The sequence below is a fragment of the Chaetura pelagica genome, unplaced genomic scaffold, assembly GCF_000747805.2.
Source record: "Chaetura pelagica isolate M959 unplaced genomic scaffold, ChaPel_1.0 scaffold99, whole genome shotgun sequence".
In the NCBI taxonomy this organism is placed as follows: domain Eukaryota; kingdom Metazoa; phylum Chordata; class Aves; order Apodiformes; family Apodidae; genus Chaetura; species Chaetura pelagica.
The window spans coordinates 877,058-893,835 of NW_009954539.1; the positions used below are offsets into that span (position 1 = coordinate 877,058).

The 16,778-nt window shown below is 42.5% G+C and overlaps 1 protein-coding gene across 2 annotated transcripts in view; it reads right to left on the reverse strand.

The window, feature by feature from the left end:
- TFAP2B (transcription factor AP-2 beta (activating enhancer binding protein 2 beta)) overlaps positions 1–16,778 on the reverse strand; it is a 36,591-nt gene that overhangs the window by 17,646 nt on the left and 2,167 nt on the right. The window contains exons 1-4 of one of the 2 annotated variants that reach the window (XM_010004884.1): positions 15,301–15,327; positions 13,688–14,146; positions 8,596–8,656; positions 395–614 (exon numbers count right to left, since the gene is read on the reverse strand). In XM_010004884.1, the coding sequence (XP_010003186.1) occupies positions 395–614; positions 8,596–8,656; positions 13,688–14,146; positions 15,301–15,327 (767 nt within the window). Of the gene's footprint in view, positions 1–394; positions 615–8,595; positions 8,657–13,687; positions 14,147–15,300; positions 15,328–16,778 lie in introns of those variants that run through there. The other variant, XM_010004883.1, reaches the window with a different exon arrangement.

The window sequence follows — 16,778 nt, forward strand, 5'->3', positions numbered from 1 at the left end:
TCAGGTCCTGAAATACATCCACTTCATCCTGAGACATCTCACTGCAAGACGCCCATCACGGCATTTTACTTTGCCCATTTGCCAACAGAGAAGTGTGAGGACAAAAAGATAGAAAGTGTGTGCGTGTATAAGAGTGAAAAAGTTTGCCCCAGTCCCTTCATCTGGGTTGCTTTGATAGAAAATATCCAAGGTCAAACCTTTCTCTAGCCTCCATATATTCATCTCAATGTCGGAATACAGAATATTTGCACCTTACCCTGAACTTTTCATACCTATGCTACGACAAAAAGATCAATGCATATTTTCAATCATCTTTACCATTGACCAGATATTTCTGGTGCATGCATGGGTGCCCACACATGGACATGTTCGTGCACTCGCCCCAACCTCTTACCTTCTAAGTACTCCTCCTAGGAGGGATGCATTCAGACACTCGGGAGGAGAAAGGCGTCTTTGAACTTCTCCCACAGTTACTTTATACTTTGAAGTTGAGCTAAGCAAAGACAAACGGCCAGGTACAGAGCAAAACACCTCTCCGGTATTGACTGAAATTCCACCCAGGAAGCCATCTTTATTCATCATCAAAGAAGTAACAGATTTTGGAGGAACCGGAACTGGAGAAAGAAAAGGGGAGGAGGGGAGAGAGAAACCATCATGCCGCGAAGGAGTGTAGAATAATCAGTCTCCCTGACATGCACAGAACAGCAAAATGTAAAGGGAATTTTGAATCCCTAGCTAGCTCCAGCAACCTAAAGGGTGCTGCTCCCCCAACCTCTAGGAAACTGCTCCATGAATGATGGATGGAGAGAAGGGTGGTGCAGTACAGCCTCTATGCAAGGTTTGAGCATTAGGAAATAAAATACATATTGGCAAGCACCTGGCAAATTTCGGGTTTGAGCCTGTGTCTCACCCAGAGCCCCCCGATGCCTTTTGTACAACGGACAGCGCCTTTCTGGAGGGGAAAAAAAGAGGAAAATTTACTTTTTTTGTGCTAATGTTTCCATTACTGCTAAGCTGAGCCAGGAATAAATTCACTACATGAAGGGAGTTGCTGTCTTAAGTAAGTATCAAGGCTGGAGGACACAGCAAGCAGAAGACAGCTCTGTTATTGCTTTTGTGTTTTTATTAAGTCTGGTTTATGAAATAAAATGAGTCTTTTCCTTCAGAAAAATGAACACCAGAATAATAATAAAAAAATAATAATGAAAAAAGAAAGCTGGTCTAACCCTGGCATTTGCCACCTTGATCATATTGTGCTGTTCGTGAAGCAGTGGGAACTCTCCCTTCCCAAAATAAAGCTGATCTACTTCTGTAACACATATTTAAAGGAAGTTAAGGGGCAAAAAGTCAAAACAGAGCAATAAAATGAAACTATATTAAATAAAACCGTGTTATTCTGTCCACGATACAACGAAATCGTCCTTTTCTCTGAGAAACTAGGAAGGTTATTTTAAGAGTAACCAGGGGGATTATAGTGAACAAATTCCTATAATAGCAACCAGACACACTCAGAAATAAACAAACAAAAGAAAGGCTAAACCAAAAATGAGAGCCATTCCCTCGTGACATGAATTTTGTTTACAAATGAAGTTAAACAGCTCCCTCATAATTGTGTGTAACTGTTATGATTTACAGCAGGTGCTCTAATCAATCAACAAATCACTTTAATTTATAGGGAGCCTCGCTGCATTTTCCCAGTTGTTTCATTTCTGCAAGTAATTGATAACAAACCGTACTTAAGGTATGTTTTATGCAGGAGTTAATAAGAGCTGACAGCTGCTACTGCTGCTTCCTCTTGGAATCGCGGCCACACGCGTTTCCTTGCAGAAAATCTACTCCGAAATGGAGGGGTTTGCTGGTGGTAGAGCCCGGGCATGTTTCAGAGGAGAAGACTAATTGATTACACACCCTAGTCGAGCAGATACTACTTCACAGTCTCCCATTTCCACTCAATCAATTGTAAAACCAATTCGGCAAATAATAGGGTTCTATTATGCACATATGCCAGCTATTTAGGTAGTTATAATACATGTCAGTTAAGCCATAAAAACCCTGTTTATTTGCAACATATCTGGAGAATCAAACCATTAAGGTTGAGGGGATATTTAAGTCGTCTGGAGCTGCTAAACAATAAGATCGGGTATCCTAATATATTACCAAGTGCTAACTACTGGGCAATTGCCAATTTTATAACCTCAGACTATGGAATAGACACAACCGTGTTTCACTGTTTTTATTACAGATCATTTCCTATTGCCAGACCAGACCCCCACAATAAAAGCTCTATAACAGCTAAAAACCAAAAGGCATGTCGATTTTAGATATACAACTTGCTTCATATGCCTTGTATATAGTCTCCAGTATAAACAAATTATTTTGAGTGGCTTTACTTCAGGGAATCGAAAAGTGAAATGGATTCCTATTTCTCTATTATTTTTAGTTAGGCACTTTATGCAGCTCATAAAGGCGGTTTGAAATAGTTTGAGAAAGGCAAAGAAACAGTTATAAAAGAGTTAGAGGCCAGCTCCTACTTTAGTTGCTATTAATAGGATTTTTTTACTATTATTTTTTCCTTGGATTCTCTAGGTAAAGACTCTGTGGCTATCAGAGGTAGGAATGGAAGAGGAAAAAAACCCACATATCTTCCCATCTTTATGCACGACGTTCTGCGACGTCATTCGAGTGAACCATCAAGAGAAAGTAACAGATAACAAAACAAAGCCAAACACTTAGGTGACAGCAGTGCCACCAGACAGATTGTCATGACTGGCATTTTTTTTTCCCTTCGGACAAACACACGGGCTCAGCGGTTCGTGTTCACCTTTACAGTGGCTATATTTAGTGACCAGTTTATCAGGTCACTGTCCAGTGAACTGAGAAATTAAACAAGAGGCAGCAATTCCACGAACATCTGATCTTAGTCCAAATTCACTAAAGAGAGAGGGACCCGTGCAATGCTTAAATGTACCTCACACCACTGGCTTTGGCCTGTGGGAGCACTCATTACATTAGTTAACCTTTGAAATATGGATTTTCACGAGCTCGGTTTTTGTTGTTGTGTTTTGTTTGGGGTTTTTTTTGCCTTGCAAATTGCTTTTGGGAAGCAGGTTGGCTCCCTTCCCCGCTATGCTGAGAGCTCCCCAGCTTTTCTGCCTACCACTGCCTCCCAGAAAAGGACCATATGAACATGCCCATCAATTGGAGTCTAATAACTCTAAACCCATTTTAAAGGCTTACCAGGCGGTGTAAGCATATCTATTGCAATTTCATAGCTTCAGAGAGATGTATTCTATCTAGACTCCATATCTTCTGTAAATTACCTAATGCTGCCTCAAAAAAAGTGTTTGCCCTGGAATGAATTATCTCTATCTATATCGTATCTATATGTTTATCACGGCTGTAACTTTCAGATAGAACCCAGACATTAGCAGAGAGAATCTAACGTGGAGGTTTCAGTGGGTGAAGAGATTCACATGCCCGCGTGTGCGGCTGCGTGTGTCAAATCTTTTTGTGTATGTAAACAAACTATAATGCAGAGTGTATTTTTTAGTCGATGTCAACTTGCCCGGTTGGTTAGAGATTGCCACCACTGCTGAAATAACACAGAATAACATTCACGGGTATAGGCAGCATCCCCAACATTTCTGCCTTAACTTTCTCTCATTTAGTTCTTGTCATCCCCAGCGCAAACTGTTCGATTTTCTTTCACTCTATTCTCTGTGTGTATGTGAGCATTCGCAAATACGTAATTCCCTTTTCCAAAATCTCTGCATTCTCTTATTCTTTATCTTCCTTTATTTCTCTTTCCATCTCTCCTTTCTCTATCTTTTTATTTTCTCTCCTTTCTCTTTTTCTCTCCCTATTTCCCCTCTCTCTCTTTTTCTCCTCCTGTGGTTACTTCCAGCCTCTTTGTCATTTCTCCCCCCTCCATTTCTCTTCAGCTTATCAATAAACCGGGAGAGCAACAGTAGTCGCTTGATTTGTTAGTAATTATAAACATACTGTTCCTGCAAACGGGATCTCTAGATGAGTGAGATCGCTTTAAAACGACAGCAGGAAATGGTGGGGAAATGGAGCATGGCGAAACTCAGCGTGAAGCTTTCAGTTCTTTACATGTTTACAATTTTCTGTGCATACATTAAGTCGTAGGGTTGGGTTTTGGTGGTTGTTTTTTGTTGGGTTTTTTTTTGGTGGCGGTGGTGGCGGTTCCCTGTTGGGTTGCCCTCCCCAAACCCGTGAAGAGGCACAAAAACGCAGAGAGGCAAGAGGGAATGGAAATAAAAAAGCATTTCAGCAACACTTAAAAGAAATATCTAAATAGAATTTGATCTTTAAAATAGGTGAATAACAAGGCTCTAAGCTATGGATATTGGTGCAATAACCCTGACAAATAGTATTATAGTCTTATCAGTCAATCAACGGATCAGTCAGAGGATGTACTTTTTTTTTCCTTCCTAACAAACATAACGGAGCAGCTTATTACTAGTCAGCTATCAAATGCCTTCAAATCTTTTGTTTTGTTTTGTTTTTTCTCCTTCCTGGGACTGAAATAAGTGAAAAGTTCTTTGTCCATTCTAACACCAAGGGTTTGCTTTTATTGGTGATTCCGTCTGACTAAGTAGGCAAACCTTGAAAGTGCGGGGACAACGTTCTTCTCCTTGTCACTAAAATACACGGGTCTTCTTTCAGTTTTAGTGAGAAAACACATAAAGTGTGTGCTCGTGTCTCTTTCCTTCCTGTCCCTCTTGTCTTCTCCTCCTTTCCCCCTTCTCACTCCACCACCTCAGTCCCTTTCCTCTGAAAACCGGGACTAAATTTCCAAGTGCAATGGAGTCCCTTTAAATTGTTTCGCATTTAATTAATGGGGATCATAAGGTTCAGTGGGTAATCCAGGAAAAAGCACGAAACTGAGCGGCAATGAAGCAACATCTCCAATTCCCAGATCTATCACAGGAAAAGCTGAGGCCAGAGTGGTTTTCAGTTAATCATTTATCCCAATACTTCGAGAAGAGGTGGAGAGGAATCTTATGCTGTAGTATATAGAGTTAAAAAAAAAATGCTTAAACACCTCTTTTCTTAAGGTTCTTTTAAATAGCATGAACAATAGAGGGTGATTGCAAGGAGACAATGTATTGAGGTGTTAGGGTTACGATGGCCTTTCTTGCTAAATCAGATGCGAGTTTGCAGGCGACCGTCAGAAACAGCTGAAAGTAAATAAATACTTCAAGATAATTTTAAGGTCACTGACTGTGCCCCAGAGTCACAAAAAATTAACTTGGGACTCGGACCGCTCAAGATTTTGCAAGGCGACAAGTTCTTTTGCCAAAGACAGTGCCAAGCAAATTTTAGATGAGCACTTGACAAGGGTACCGGAGCTTTTATTCCTGACACACGGAAAACCTTCTCTTCATTTCAGCAGAAATCGAGGGAAAGCCCTCAAAAAGAGCAGCCGGTAAGCTCTTAAAGCCGAGTTAAATCTGGTATTAATGCTCTTGGTGATTATTATCATCTTGATGATTTATCTGGCTCCCTCCCTCCCACTTTCACCACCCAAATCTTAATGGAACTGGGAGTTAACGATGATTTTTTAATGTCTCGTTGGATTTTTAGCCTGTTAATGTACCGCATCCTACTCATTATTAGTTTATTGATTGTTCATTGACCAGCCCCCTTCAAATCGTATTAACCACCCTCTGCCACTTTAGATTAAGAGAGTTTAAAAAGCACCTTTCATTATTTCACCGCCACCACCACCACCACAGTAGAGTTCAGGCTTGGTAGCTTAATGCTCGCTCTAATGGGGCAGCTAAGAGACGAGGGGCCACGGTCCCTGCCTATTGCATTAATAGCTCAAAGGGGGCTAATACAGAAAATTAGCCTTAAACGAGCTCTGGAGATCTCCAAATGAAAGAGCCATTTATCACGCTGGCTACCTTCACTCCACTCGTTTGCTCTCTCTACTGGGAACAACTCATTTCCTCTTAACTAAATTACTTCAGAAATGTCAAGTAAGCTCAGATAGCAAACATAACAAGAGGCTGTGTATATGTAATCTCTTGTGCGGGATCGATACGTGAGATAAATCGATAGCCGCGTGTGATTCCCTATATAATTTCCTCCAAAATTTCGGCCATCCTTTTGCATAGATAGATAATTCCCTCTGCAGGCCTCAGAGATCATAAAGGAAGAGGCAAAGCCTGACTTTTATAATTAAGTGTAGATGTCAAATCTCCTTTATACTTTTCCCACTACGTTACATTGAAATCATTTTAGGCACCAAACTAGGTTTTGGGGACGTAGACCCCCTGCAACCTCCGTCTCCCTGATATGCATCAGGGAGAGGGCTCCGCAGCACAGGAATCAGTCAATATCTGTCCGTCTGTCTGTGCCATTCACCTACAATAACAACTTACAGAGTTTCAACAACTTGTTCTTACTTCAAACTACACCCTCCCAGCTACAAATTGCAAGGGACAAAGCGAAACTGATACCGAACCCGCTTTGTGTTGCTCCTTCTCTAGTCTTGATTAAATATTGTCTGCCACAAATGTGACCTACTATTTGTTACCCATTTCTCTTCCCCCGGACCCAGGAAACTCGCTGTGAAAAAAAGAAACTGAGCTTACAATATTCCTTTATGCAGGGAAGTCTCTGAGAGCTCGGCATTACTTCTAAGGAAGAAAATATTCCTACAGTGACTTTAAAAACAGCTGCAGACAGATCTCGGGGTCTTTTTTAGCAACCTAATTTCCAAAGTGCATATGTAGCCTATTCATCATGGATAAACTCAGGGTATCTCTCCTTATGGCTGCAAATAGGCACAAGTAATCCCACCTATATGGGACTGTGCCTCTTTCTGCAGCAGCTGCTCGACTTGGGGCCCTTGCCGTGCCCATACACAATAAGCACACCCTAAATCCATACCTAATGCATGTAATTATTAACATTCACATTTTAGCGCCACTCGCTACCTAACTGCCACCCAGCATGCACATGGAATGTGTCTGCTGAACGTCTCCTGAAGGAGGGAGAGACACAGACAGAAGGGGGTGGTAAAAAAGGGTATTTTGGGCAGGGTTACCAACAGCAGAGTGTTTTGGGGGGAAAAAAAAACCAAAACACAACAAAAAACCCAGACATACTGCAAAATGAAAATGTGAGCACAGAGCAACATCAGGTAGAAATCTCTCAACCACAAATCAAGCACCAATTAATCAAATACACCCAAGAGGAAACGTCGAGTATGAGGTGTTAAGCGGGGGTGGGGAGGGGAGGGGTGGAGAGGAGAGTGAGGGAAAAAAAAAAAGGAGAAAAATAGAACCAGAGGCCATCAGGTTAGAGACCCTGAGCACAAAACCTCCTAAGCATTCAGACTGAACTGAAACAGGAGAAATTAGTTTATTTAATTTATTTTTTTAAATACGGCAAGTCATTTTCTGTTTCTTAAAACCACCTTCGACTTTTCAGCCGTTGGTCACAACTGATGCTGCCAAACGGTCTTCAAGTTTTCATCTGTCCTCTCTCAAATACCTAGAACTTGATCTTGTGTATGTGAGAGAGGCTGCACATGAGGATTTAACTTGTTAAAAAATAAATACGTAGAAGGACCTCATGCTGCCTTGAACACATTTTAAATAAACACCCTCCCTGTCATTTTCTTTCCATTCTAGAAGATCATCTCTATTAAAGTATTTGCGCGCATTTGACAAATAATAAGGTGTTGGAGATAAGCGCTTGCTGATAGTAAGCATAAGGGACAGCATTTCTAAGCCTCATCTCTGGTACTTAAAATTGAATCTAGAAATAGAAACTCCTTAGATAATTAAAGATAGCTTTCCATACATTTGCAGTGTGTGATCTGTTTAATGTCTATCAGCATAACACAACACTAATCGCCAAGCATCTTCGAGTGACTGTCAGAGAAATGTAAAAAAAATTAAGCAGCTGCAATACGCCCAAAATGAGTTATTGTAATTACATTTAATTAGTTTAATTAGTTAATTATTTTGCTTACAGCTGTACAAGAGACTGCAAACATTTGTTAATATCACATTCCCTTTAACAGTATGGGGTGATTCTGCAGTTACACTAAATCATGTGCGCATATGTAGAAAGGTTTAAAAAATGGGAATGGGGAAGGGGGGATTCTTGGGAGAAGGGGGGAAAGGAGGTCGGGACTGCCCTTCCACAGGCGTTTCTTTCTCTCCCCTTCACGTTTGGCTCGCCCGGGAAATGCATTCAAGCCCCTAAGGGAATTAACCCCTCTCTCCCATTAAAAGCCGAGGGTTCCCCATCGAGGACTATCGTGGGGGGAAAGAGGAGGGGGCCGGTGGAAACCGCTTTGGAGCGTGGGGTGCTCCATTGGAGAGCGTTTGTGTAATTAAACCCTTTGAAGGACGGGGGAGGTGGGTATCAACTTCTCCCTTCCCATCTCTTTCATTTTCCTTTCACTCTATCTGCTGATCCAATCAACTACCCATCTCGCTGCCACGGGTCCCTGCTTCCCCGAGAAATTAATTGCCCCCAAATAAAAATATATCATGAAGATATTGCTACACAGGAAAAGTTCGTCTAGCTTGTTGGAATAATCCATACCTTTTTTAATGACAGACTGGTCCAATAAGTTCATAGCGCTGTTATTGGCATCTTCAACTGACTGTGGATATAAAAACATCACTATTCAAATTGACTGGATATTAAAGAATCACGCACATAAATCATGTCATTCCAAACTGGAGTTTCTGTTATTTCTATTTATATTAATTCACTAGGGAAGGAGGGATTTTTATTTTTTTCCACTATTATTATTGTTATTGTTATTCCTCCAAATCGACACGGAAATGAAATTCTTACAAATTACATCGTCTTCTAATAAAAAATAAATAAAAAATGAAGTGTGAAGCATATGGGGTGCAATACTGGTTTTGTTATCTTACAAAACATAGATATCACATAGACTTCTTTGCATTCGATAAAGCTTTATATTTCTGCCTTTGAAAATCTGGCAACATCTGCAAGATCTATTGCATGACATAAACGAACACGATTAAGGACAACTTAAATTCTCCCTCCTCTTTCCTCCCCACTCCCTCCCCCCTCTTCTTCTTTTTTATTTTGTTTGTTTGTCACCCTGCTACATCTTAATAATTCAAGGACCATTTACTTTTTATATATAAGTTTACGTTGTGGACTTTTAATTAAAGCCTGAGCAACTCGAAGTGCAGCTCAACGCCCACGTCGTGCGGGGTAAAAACAGAAAGAGATTTACAGCTCCCGACGTTGCTTCCATGTCCTGAATTAGTGAGGACGGGGAGGGGGGAGGGGGAATATACGCGATCAAAAGTATGATCGCCTAGAAAAAGGCTCCCGATCTTCTTTTCAAAGCCTTTCTCCCCCTCCTTCCCCTTTTCCCCCCCTCTTTTCAGCCCGTTAAGGGGCACACCTGTTATTATGGCATTAAGTTCTTGAGCAGCGGAGAGAACAAAGGCGGGCACAGAGGACACAGTAAATGTTTGGTTTCGTTTCTCAACACGAAAGTGGAAGACAGAAAATAAACAAACAAACAAAAATTACCCCTGAACCTGCGGTCGGCACAGAAAAACCATCTCTCAAGGAGAAGAGGTGTCAGAAGAGCAATTTATTGCAGAATTACGACACGTTCCGTTTTAGGGTAAATTCTGGGTTTCAGAGAGAGGGAGGGCCTGTGGGTTTCTTGGGTTTATTATTTTATTTTTCTTATTATTATTTAGAGTTTGGGGTTTTCCGTGTTACTGCCTATTTGGGATGTTGTCCTATTTTATTTTATTTTTTTTCCCCTGATAAGGAAACCACCTTTACAGCAAAGCAGTTGTTTTCTTCCCTGTTATTATAACTTTATACACCGAGAGGCTGAGCATATCCAGATCCAGCCCTTATCTCCGGCTCTCTCTCTGCACAGCAGAGACGTTCAAGATGGAACATATAATTGAGGAGAAAATTACATCTCTCAAAAATGTGACAGAACGATCTTTTCTATTAGATCTCTCCTTTCATTTCCCTTGAATCCCCCCTCAAACGAGAGCACACACACAGTGGTTCCTTCTGTTGTGTGTTTGTGCCTGGCTGTGTCTCTCTCTCATAATCAATAGGCTACATACCTAAAGGGCACAAAATAAAATTGCAAAGTCTTTCCTCCTTTCCCAAAGAGGGATGATGAGCAAATCCTGCAGCCTGCTGGAGTGCATCGCCGTGCTCCTCGATGGTACAGAACTGGAGGTAAACATGAAACGCCATCTTTCCCTTTCTTTTCCTTTCCCTCCTTATCTCACCTTATCTCTGGAGTCTGTGGCAGTGCACAGGCTTTATGTGTGTGCGTGCACTCCGCTCGCTCCATCAGCAACGTGGGTTAGTTGTTGTAGTTAATGAGAAGACTCCTGTCTGATTTTCTATCTAATTACGCCCTCCTGCTGGGTTTTTGTACAGGATATTCGCTCAGCATGCTGGCAGTTAATAGTCACAGAGAGGATCGTAAAGATTTAATTAGGACTGCATGCGGAAACGTGGAAAAACAACTCAGACTTTTAATTACTAGACTTCTTTAGTTAAAAGTGATACCAGGGGTTACTTTATAAGAGACTTGGGTGTTTTTGGTGCAACTTAACTTTCCGTGTCTCTAGCTGGCACACGGGAGCGGGGCCGGCAGCGGGAGGGAGGAGGAGGAGTGGAGGTGTGTGTGCAGGGAGGGGAAAGGTGATGAGTTTCCAGATATACTTAGAAAACCTAGAGAGGAAGATTCTCCACCCTCCTCTCCTTCAGTAATCTGATAGCACAGATTTTCCTGTATACCAAATGTATACCCACTTTATTCAACAGCTATGGATATATCTGAAAAAATAACCCTGAAGGTCGATCTCTTTGGTTTCCTTTAAAGAATCTGGATTTTGCCCTGTATATTTTCTTCATGCTGCTAAAACTCTACTTTTGCCCAGCCGGTGGGGGGAGAAGGGAAGGAGAACTGAGATTGCAATGGTGTTTTCCAGAGTGCCTGTTAGATGATGCAAATTTGTTTTCAGTAAGAAGGTCTTGGTTTCTCTGTTCCCTGTCTGAGGGCTGTAAATCCCAGATTGAAAATTCCTCTCGAAAGGGGCAGCAATAGCAATACAATACGTCCTGTTTACAATAACAGAGCGCTATCGTGTTACAATCACTTAATTCTGCCCCTGGACAATGGCTCACACATGGCCTGGATTTGGTGTTTATAAAATAACCACTGTTTCTTTCTGTCACGCACTCTCTTTCTCTGTTTCGTTCCCCCTTGTCAGCCCAGCCCATTTTCATGGCACGTATTTGAGCAGACATGCGTAAGCTAAAACACAGGCACAACTTTATCCAACTATATACCTAGATGTCGTTTCGACTCTTTCTGGTTTCTCCTGACTACTAAAAAAAGAAACTGTTTGGGACCCTTCCTGGAAATCCTTTCTAGTGTTCTTGGATAATTAAGTATATATAACAGAAATAGGAATCCTTGTATTTAGAATAGATGCCTGGTGTCTGTAATAAATCTATATTAAATATCAGGGTGGAAAACTGCTCAACTTCATCTGTCACTAGTGGGAGGACAAGAACAGAACATGCTGAACAGTAGGAGCGAGCACTGGGCTGCTTTCCCTCCTGCCTGTGCTAACTTGCAGTTGGACACTTCTTCCTTCACGTGTCTCTCCTTGGGATACCCTCCTCTCCCTCTTCCCCTCCTCCCCCAGCCTGAGATCAAACTTTTACAAATAAAGAGCCTGTTTCTTTTCCCGCTTTCTCGGCACCCCAAAACAAGAACTCCAGCTTTGCTTGCCCTCCTCCCCAGCCCCGTCTGCCCCGGTCTGTCCCTGGCCTGAGCCCCAGCCCCAGGCTACTGGGTGCGACAGGGCAAAGCTCTGGGCTCGGAGCCGTCGGGGGAGGCTCTTCCCGCGAGTGCTGTGCCCTGCCCGTAGAAAGGATGTTTTATTGGAAAACAGAGAGAGAGCTGCTTTATTTGAGCTGAGCAGGCCCTTTCCTTCCTCTCTCTCTTTCTCTCGTTCTCTCTCTCTTCCTTTTCTTTATTCCTTCTTTCTCTGTCTTCTTCTTTTTTTTCTTCTTTTACCTAGCTTGTTTCTTTCTCTATCTTTTCTTCTTTTTCTTTCTTCCTCCTTTTAAAATATTTTTCTTCTCTCTTCTTTATCTCTTTCCCTTTCCTTCCCTCCTCTCTCTCTTTCTCTCTTTCTCACAAGTGCAATTACCGGCTTTTCTTGGGGGAAAGAGGAAATATCAAAGCACAAACTCTAGTTAACGTCTACGGGTTGCAGAGAGAAAGAGGGAGAGCGGTCTCCTTCCTGCATTCACAGAGGCAAAACTCGCCTTGACCTGCAAGCCAGTTTGTCTGAGCCAGGAATGCGAGACGAGACCTGCGCATCGCGCCCGTCGGGGTCAGGGCTGCCCCGAGGTCTCAAAAACCAGCTTGGAAACCCGCAGAAACCAGCGACCCGACGGTCACCAAGCTCGGAGGCAGGAGCAAATCCAACAAGAAAAACCTTTCTATTTCTAAAGCAGCTCTTCCCCAGCAAAGCTAGGAGGTTTTCCCGTGAAGCCCTAAGCCAAGCCTGAAGCCAATGCGATACAACCTCCCCTGGCCCGGCCACTTCTCTGCCTCTGATTCCTGTAATTTTCTGCAGGATCCTTTTTCACGACTATTTTTTTTTACCCCTCCCAAGCCTCCTCGTTCCTCCTTCCTTTCTCTCTTTGTAACTTTAAAGTCATTATTTCCTCTATATATTCATCTATTCCAAGTTTAAACATATATATATATATATTCATGGTATATATGATACGTAAATTTGGAGGGAAAAAAAAAGAAGGGAATCCCCACATCCCAACTAATAAAGCTCAATATGGGACCTGGTCCCTGGAGGCTTCAGCCTCTGGCTTGGGGTTGCCAGCCTGTTGGCCTGACCAGCTCCAGCAAGGTGCAAAACGCCCCAGCACCGAAGCTGTTAAGGGCCTTGCTGTTTTTAGGAAATAACACGTGATGATGAGTTTCGCGTGGGATGGAAGAAGGCTGGGAAATATTGTGATTTAAGCCAGGTGAAACTCCTTTGTTAACCAAAAGAGGGAATAAAACTGCTGAAAATCAGTGCTACCTTATATTCGAAGAAAAAAAGAAGAAAAAAGAGGAGGTGGCTTGTGTCTGATCACCGGTTATTGCTTTTCGTTTGGGTTTTGTTTCTCTCTTCCTCCCCTCGCACATGAAAAATGCAGTAATTCGACAGTTTCATCAAAACCCCTGAACTGCAGGAAATTGGTTGGGGGTGGGGGAAGCTGGAGTTGCATGGGAAATAACTGGAATTTGAAAAGCCATGCTTAAACTCTGCCAGCGTTTGAAACACGTGGAATATTTGGAGCAGCGTGTCTGCCTTCCCCCTGCACTCTGCTGGTTTGCCATCTAGGGGAGGGTTTACAAAGCAGAGCCTGTGCGTGACTGTCAGGAAATAAATTCGCTTTAAAAAAAAAGAAAAGGCGAGGGAGGGCTGGTATCACGGTTGTAATCCCAGGGCGACAAAAGGATGGTTCCCCACACCGATATTGCTGTAACACCCTCACTGTGCGTTTCTAGCTGGGAGCTCCAGCCTGGAAGGCATCTCTCCGCCTTTGCCCAGGAGAAAGAAACGCGGTGCCTTACCTGGACCTCCTCCATCCCTGGGTGTCCGATGCCATGCAGGGAAAGGCTGTCCCCCATGCCGGAGTCAAGGCCATGGTGAGCTGAGTGCAGAAGGACATCTGGCCTCCTTACTGAGTGGTAGTCCCGCCTGGGGTCCAGTCCCGAGAGCTGGGGCAGGGCGGCCCGAGGCTGTGGCAGCAGCGACCCGGTTTCTGATCCCACCTCTTGCCTCTGCCTCTGTCCCCAGGGGTGCTGCTGGGGTTGATGCAAGGGGTTTAGGGAGTAGGGGTCATTGACATGGGAGTAAGGGTCCTGGCTTTGGTGGTAAGGAAGAGGCTGGTAGGGGGGTGGGAAATAAGGCGGCTGGAAATCCGAGGATGGGGTGTGAGACAGCGGAGGAGCGCTGGAGTAGGGTCCCTGGGAGACGGATCCCAGCTGGGACAGCCTGGAACTGTGGCTGGGCACTCCATCATGCCGGTCCTGCAAGCGGAATGAAAGAAAAACAACAACAACAAAAAAAGAGAGGACCTTTTAGGTCTCAAAGGAGCATAAGCCCACCCCAAAATAAAATGAAATAAAAAGAAAATGTAAACAGTCGTAAAGCAGGATTCAGATCTGCTCCCCTCCCCCGCAAAGGATTAGGAATGTTTCAGCATTTCGCTTCCAGATCGCCTCTATTCCCAATAACTATCGAAAAGGGGGAAGGGTAGTGTGTGAGGGGGAAATGCTAAATGTCATAACTAAAAGTGTAGGACTGGTGCTCCATATTCATGTGTGATCTGTGACTTCAGCCCCGTAATGAGAGTCTCCCTCCTGTAGCCCCCCCCCCAATAAAACCGAAGGTAAATAATAATAATGTATATATAAAAAATTAAGAACTGCCAAGCCACCCATCCTTTCAACATCCACCGCTTGTCCTGCCTAAAGTTTCCAAACATCTATTTATTCCTGCAAAAAAAGAGAAACTCATCATCACCAACCCTTTTTCACGTGGAAAAGACCAAAAGGAAAGTTGCACTTCTCGGAGGACTCCGAGGTAAGAAGGTGTCCGATAAAGGACTTGATAAAAATACCAAAACAAAAATCACGGGGGCTCTTTGAGCAGAAAGAGTCCACCCCTAAAACAAATAAAAAAAAATAATTTAAAAAATCGAATAATATAAAAATAAAACATCGGTATTGAACAAATCCAATCGCTACGATCTCTGCAGCAACTTCCAGTGTCTTTTGTCTCCTTTTCCAATATTATATTCCGGAGAATGGGGTGGGGGATCCATGGTAATGAAAAGTCTTTGGGGTTGTGGAGAGGGGACGGTGTGTGAGGTGGGGGGAGGCTGGGGAGGCTTCAGAGAAAATGTGGGAGAGGAGTTTTGTCCAACTCCATCGCGCTGAGGCTGCGAGGCTAAAGTCAACAAGAAAAAGATCTATTCCATAAAGTGGAGCTCAAACCCCCACAAGCAATGGCACACATGGTTTAAAAAAAAAAGGAAAAAAAAAGAAAAAAAAGTTTATTTTTTAAATTACCAAGCCAAAGGCGTTTAAAAAGAGAGAGAGAGGGAGAGAGAGAGACAACAGATCGAGAGAGAGAGAGAGAGAGAACATGCAATTCTAGTACAACATGGATCCAAACTCACCATGGCGGAATAGGTGTGGACTAACATCTGGAAGTAAAAAAAGTCTTGTAATAGCTAAAAATAAAATAATGGTGAGAATACTAATAATTGGAGGGAAAAAAAAAATATCAAGGAGATCTGCAAAGGGACGTGTTGGACACAGGAGAACAGCTTGAGATATTTCGAAGTCTATCCATCAAAAAAGAAAAAAAAAGAAAAAAAAAAGGGAAAAAAAAAAAAAAAAAAAAAGAAAGAAAAGTACAGCCAGCATGAGAACATAAGACTAGCAGATATAGCCAGGCTGAGGTTTTAGTAGTAGGCTGAAACACTGAACCAGCCTGCTTTTTGGTGGTTTTGGGGTTTTTTTTGTTGTTTGTTTTTACCTTTTTTCTTTCTTTTTTTTCCTTTCTTTTTTTTTCTTTTTTTTTTTTTTTTTCCCTTTGAGCTTCCCAGCACAACAATCCTCTTCAACCCAAGGCTAAGCTCAGACTGCTCCGCTACCCCTTCCTCCCTTTCCTTCTCTACACCGCCTCATAATAATTGATATTCATGACTATTAATATTACACGACTACTTTAAAGGGAGAATGCAGGACCAAATGGAGCGTGAAGCTGGCAGCCAGCTCGAGAGCTCCCCTACTATTGTAAATGACGTTCATTCAGTGGAGAATTACTAGATGTAATCAGACGAGGGGGGCTGGCAGAGGCAGAGTTTGGGGAGAGGGAGAGGGGGGGAAAAAGTTTAGCAAGGAAGAGGCAGAACTTCCAATTAACTCGAGCGGAGGAAGATGAGGGAAGGAGACAGTGCTGAGCTGGAGCAAGGAAGTGAGATGAAGCGGTGCTAGAGGCGAAGAAGAAAAGAAAAGCATATTTCTTTTTTTTTTGTCTTCCCCCCCCATTTAATTATACATTCCGAACACGAGGGATTGATTGTCTTTTGTTCTTGTCGTTTTTGTTGTGTTTTGCTTTGTTTTCCTTTTTAAAAATAAACGTATAATGAGGAAAAAAAGACTTTTTTTAATCCTTTTTTTTTTTTTTTTTCCTTGGTCCTTTTTTTGTTTGTTTTTAAGAATGGAAGAAGAAACGCGCAGTCACTATAATATATCCATTTACAGACGAGATTAAACCCTTCTGGTACATGTAACTGAGTGTATTTCTTCACAACAGCCAAATAAATACTTGAATCTGCGTTAAGTTGGGGCTCCGCTTTTCTTTTTTTCTTTTTTTTTTTTTTTTCTCCCTGAATCCTGTTCCTCCCGCCCGATAGGAAATAAATAAAGAAATAAACCTACTTATACCTCCCGATTTTCACCCAAATGTAAAAATCTATGCAGTGAATTTTAAAGGAGAGTAAATTCATAGTTTTGAGGCAAAGCCAGGGGCGATATAAAACCTTTTTGATGTTTCAGGAACCCGTTCAACTGGACTGTCTGCCATTTCTGTTAAAGTTCAACTTACGTTCCTTCCTAAATAGACTTACACTTCCCAGAGCAGCCATCC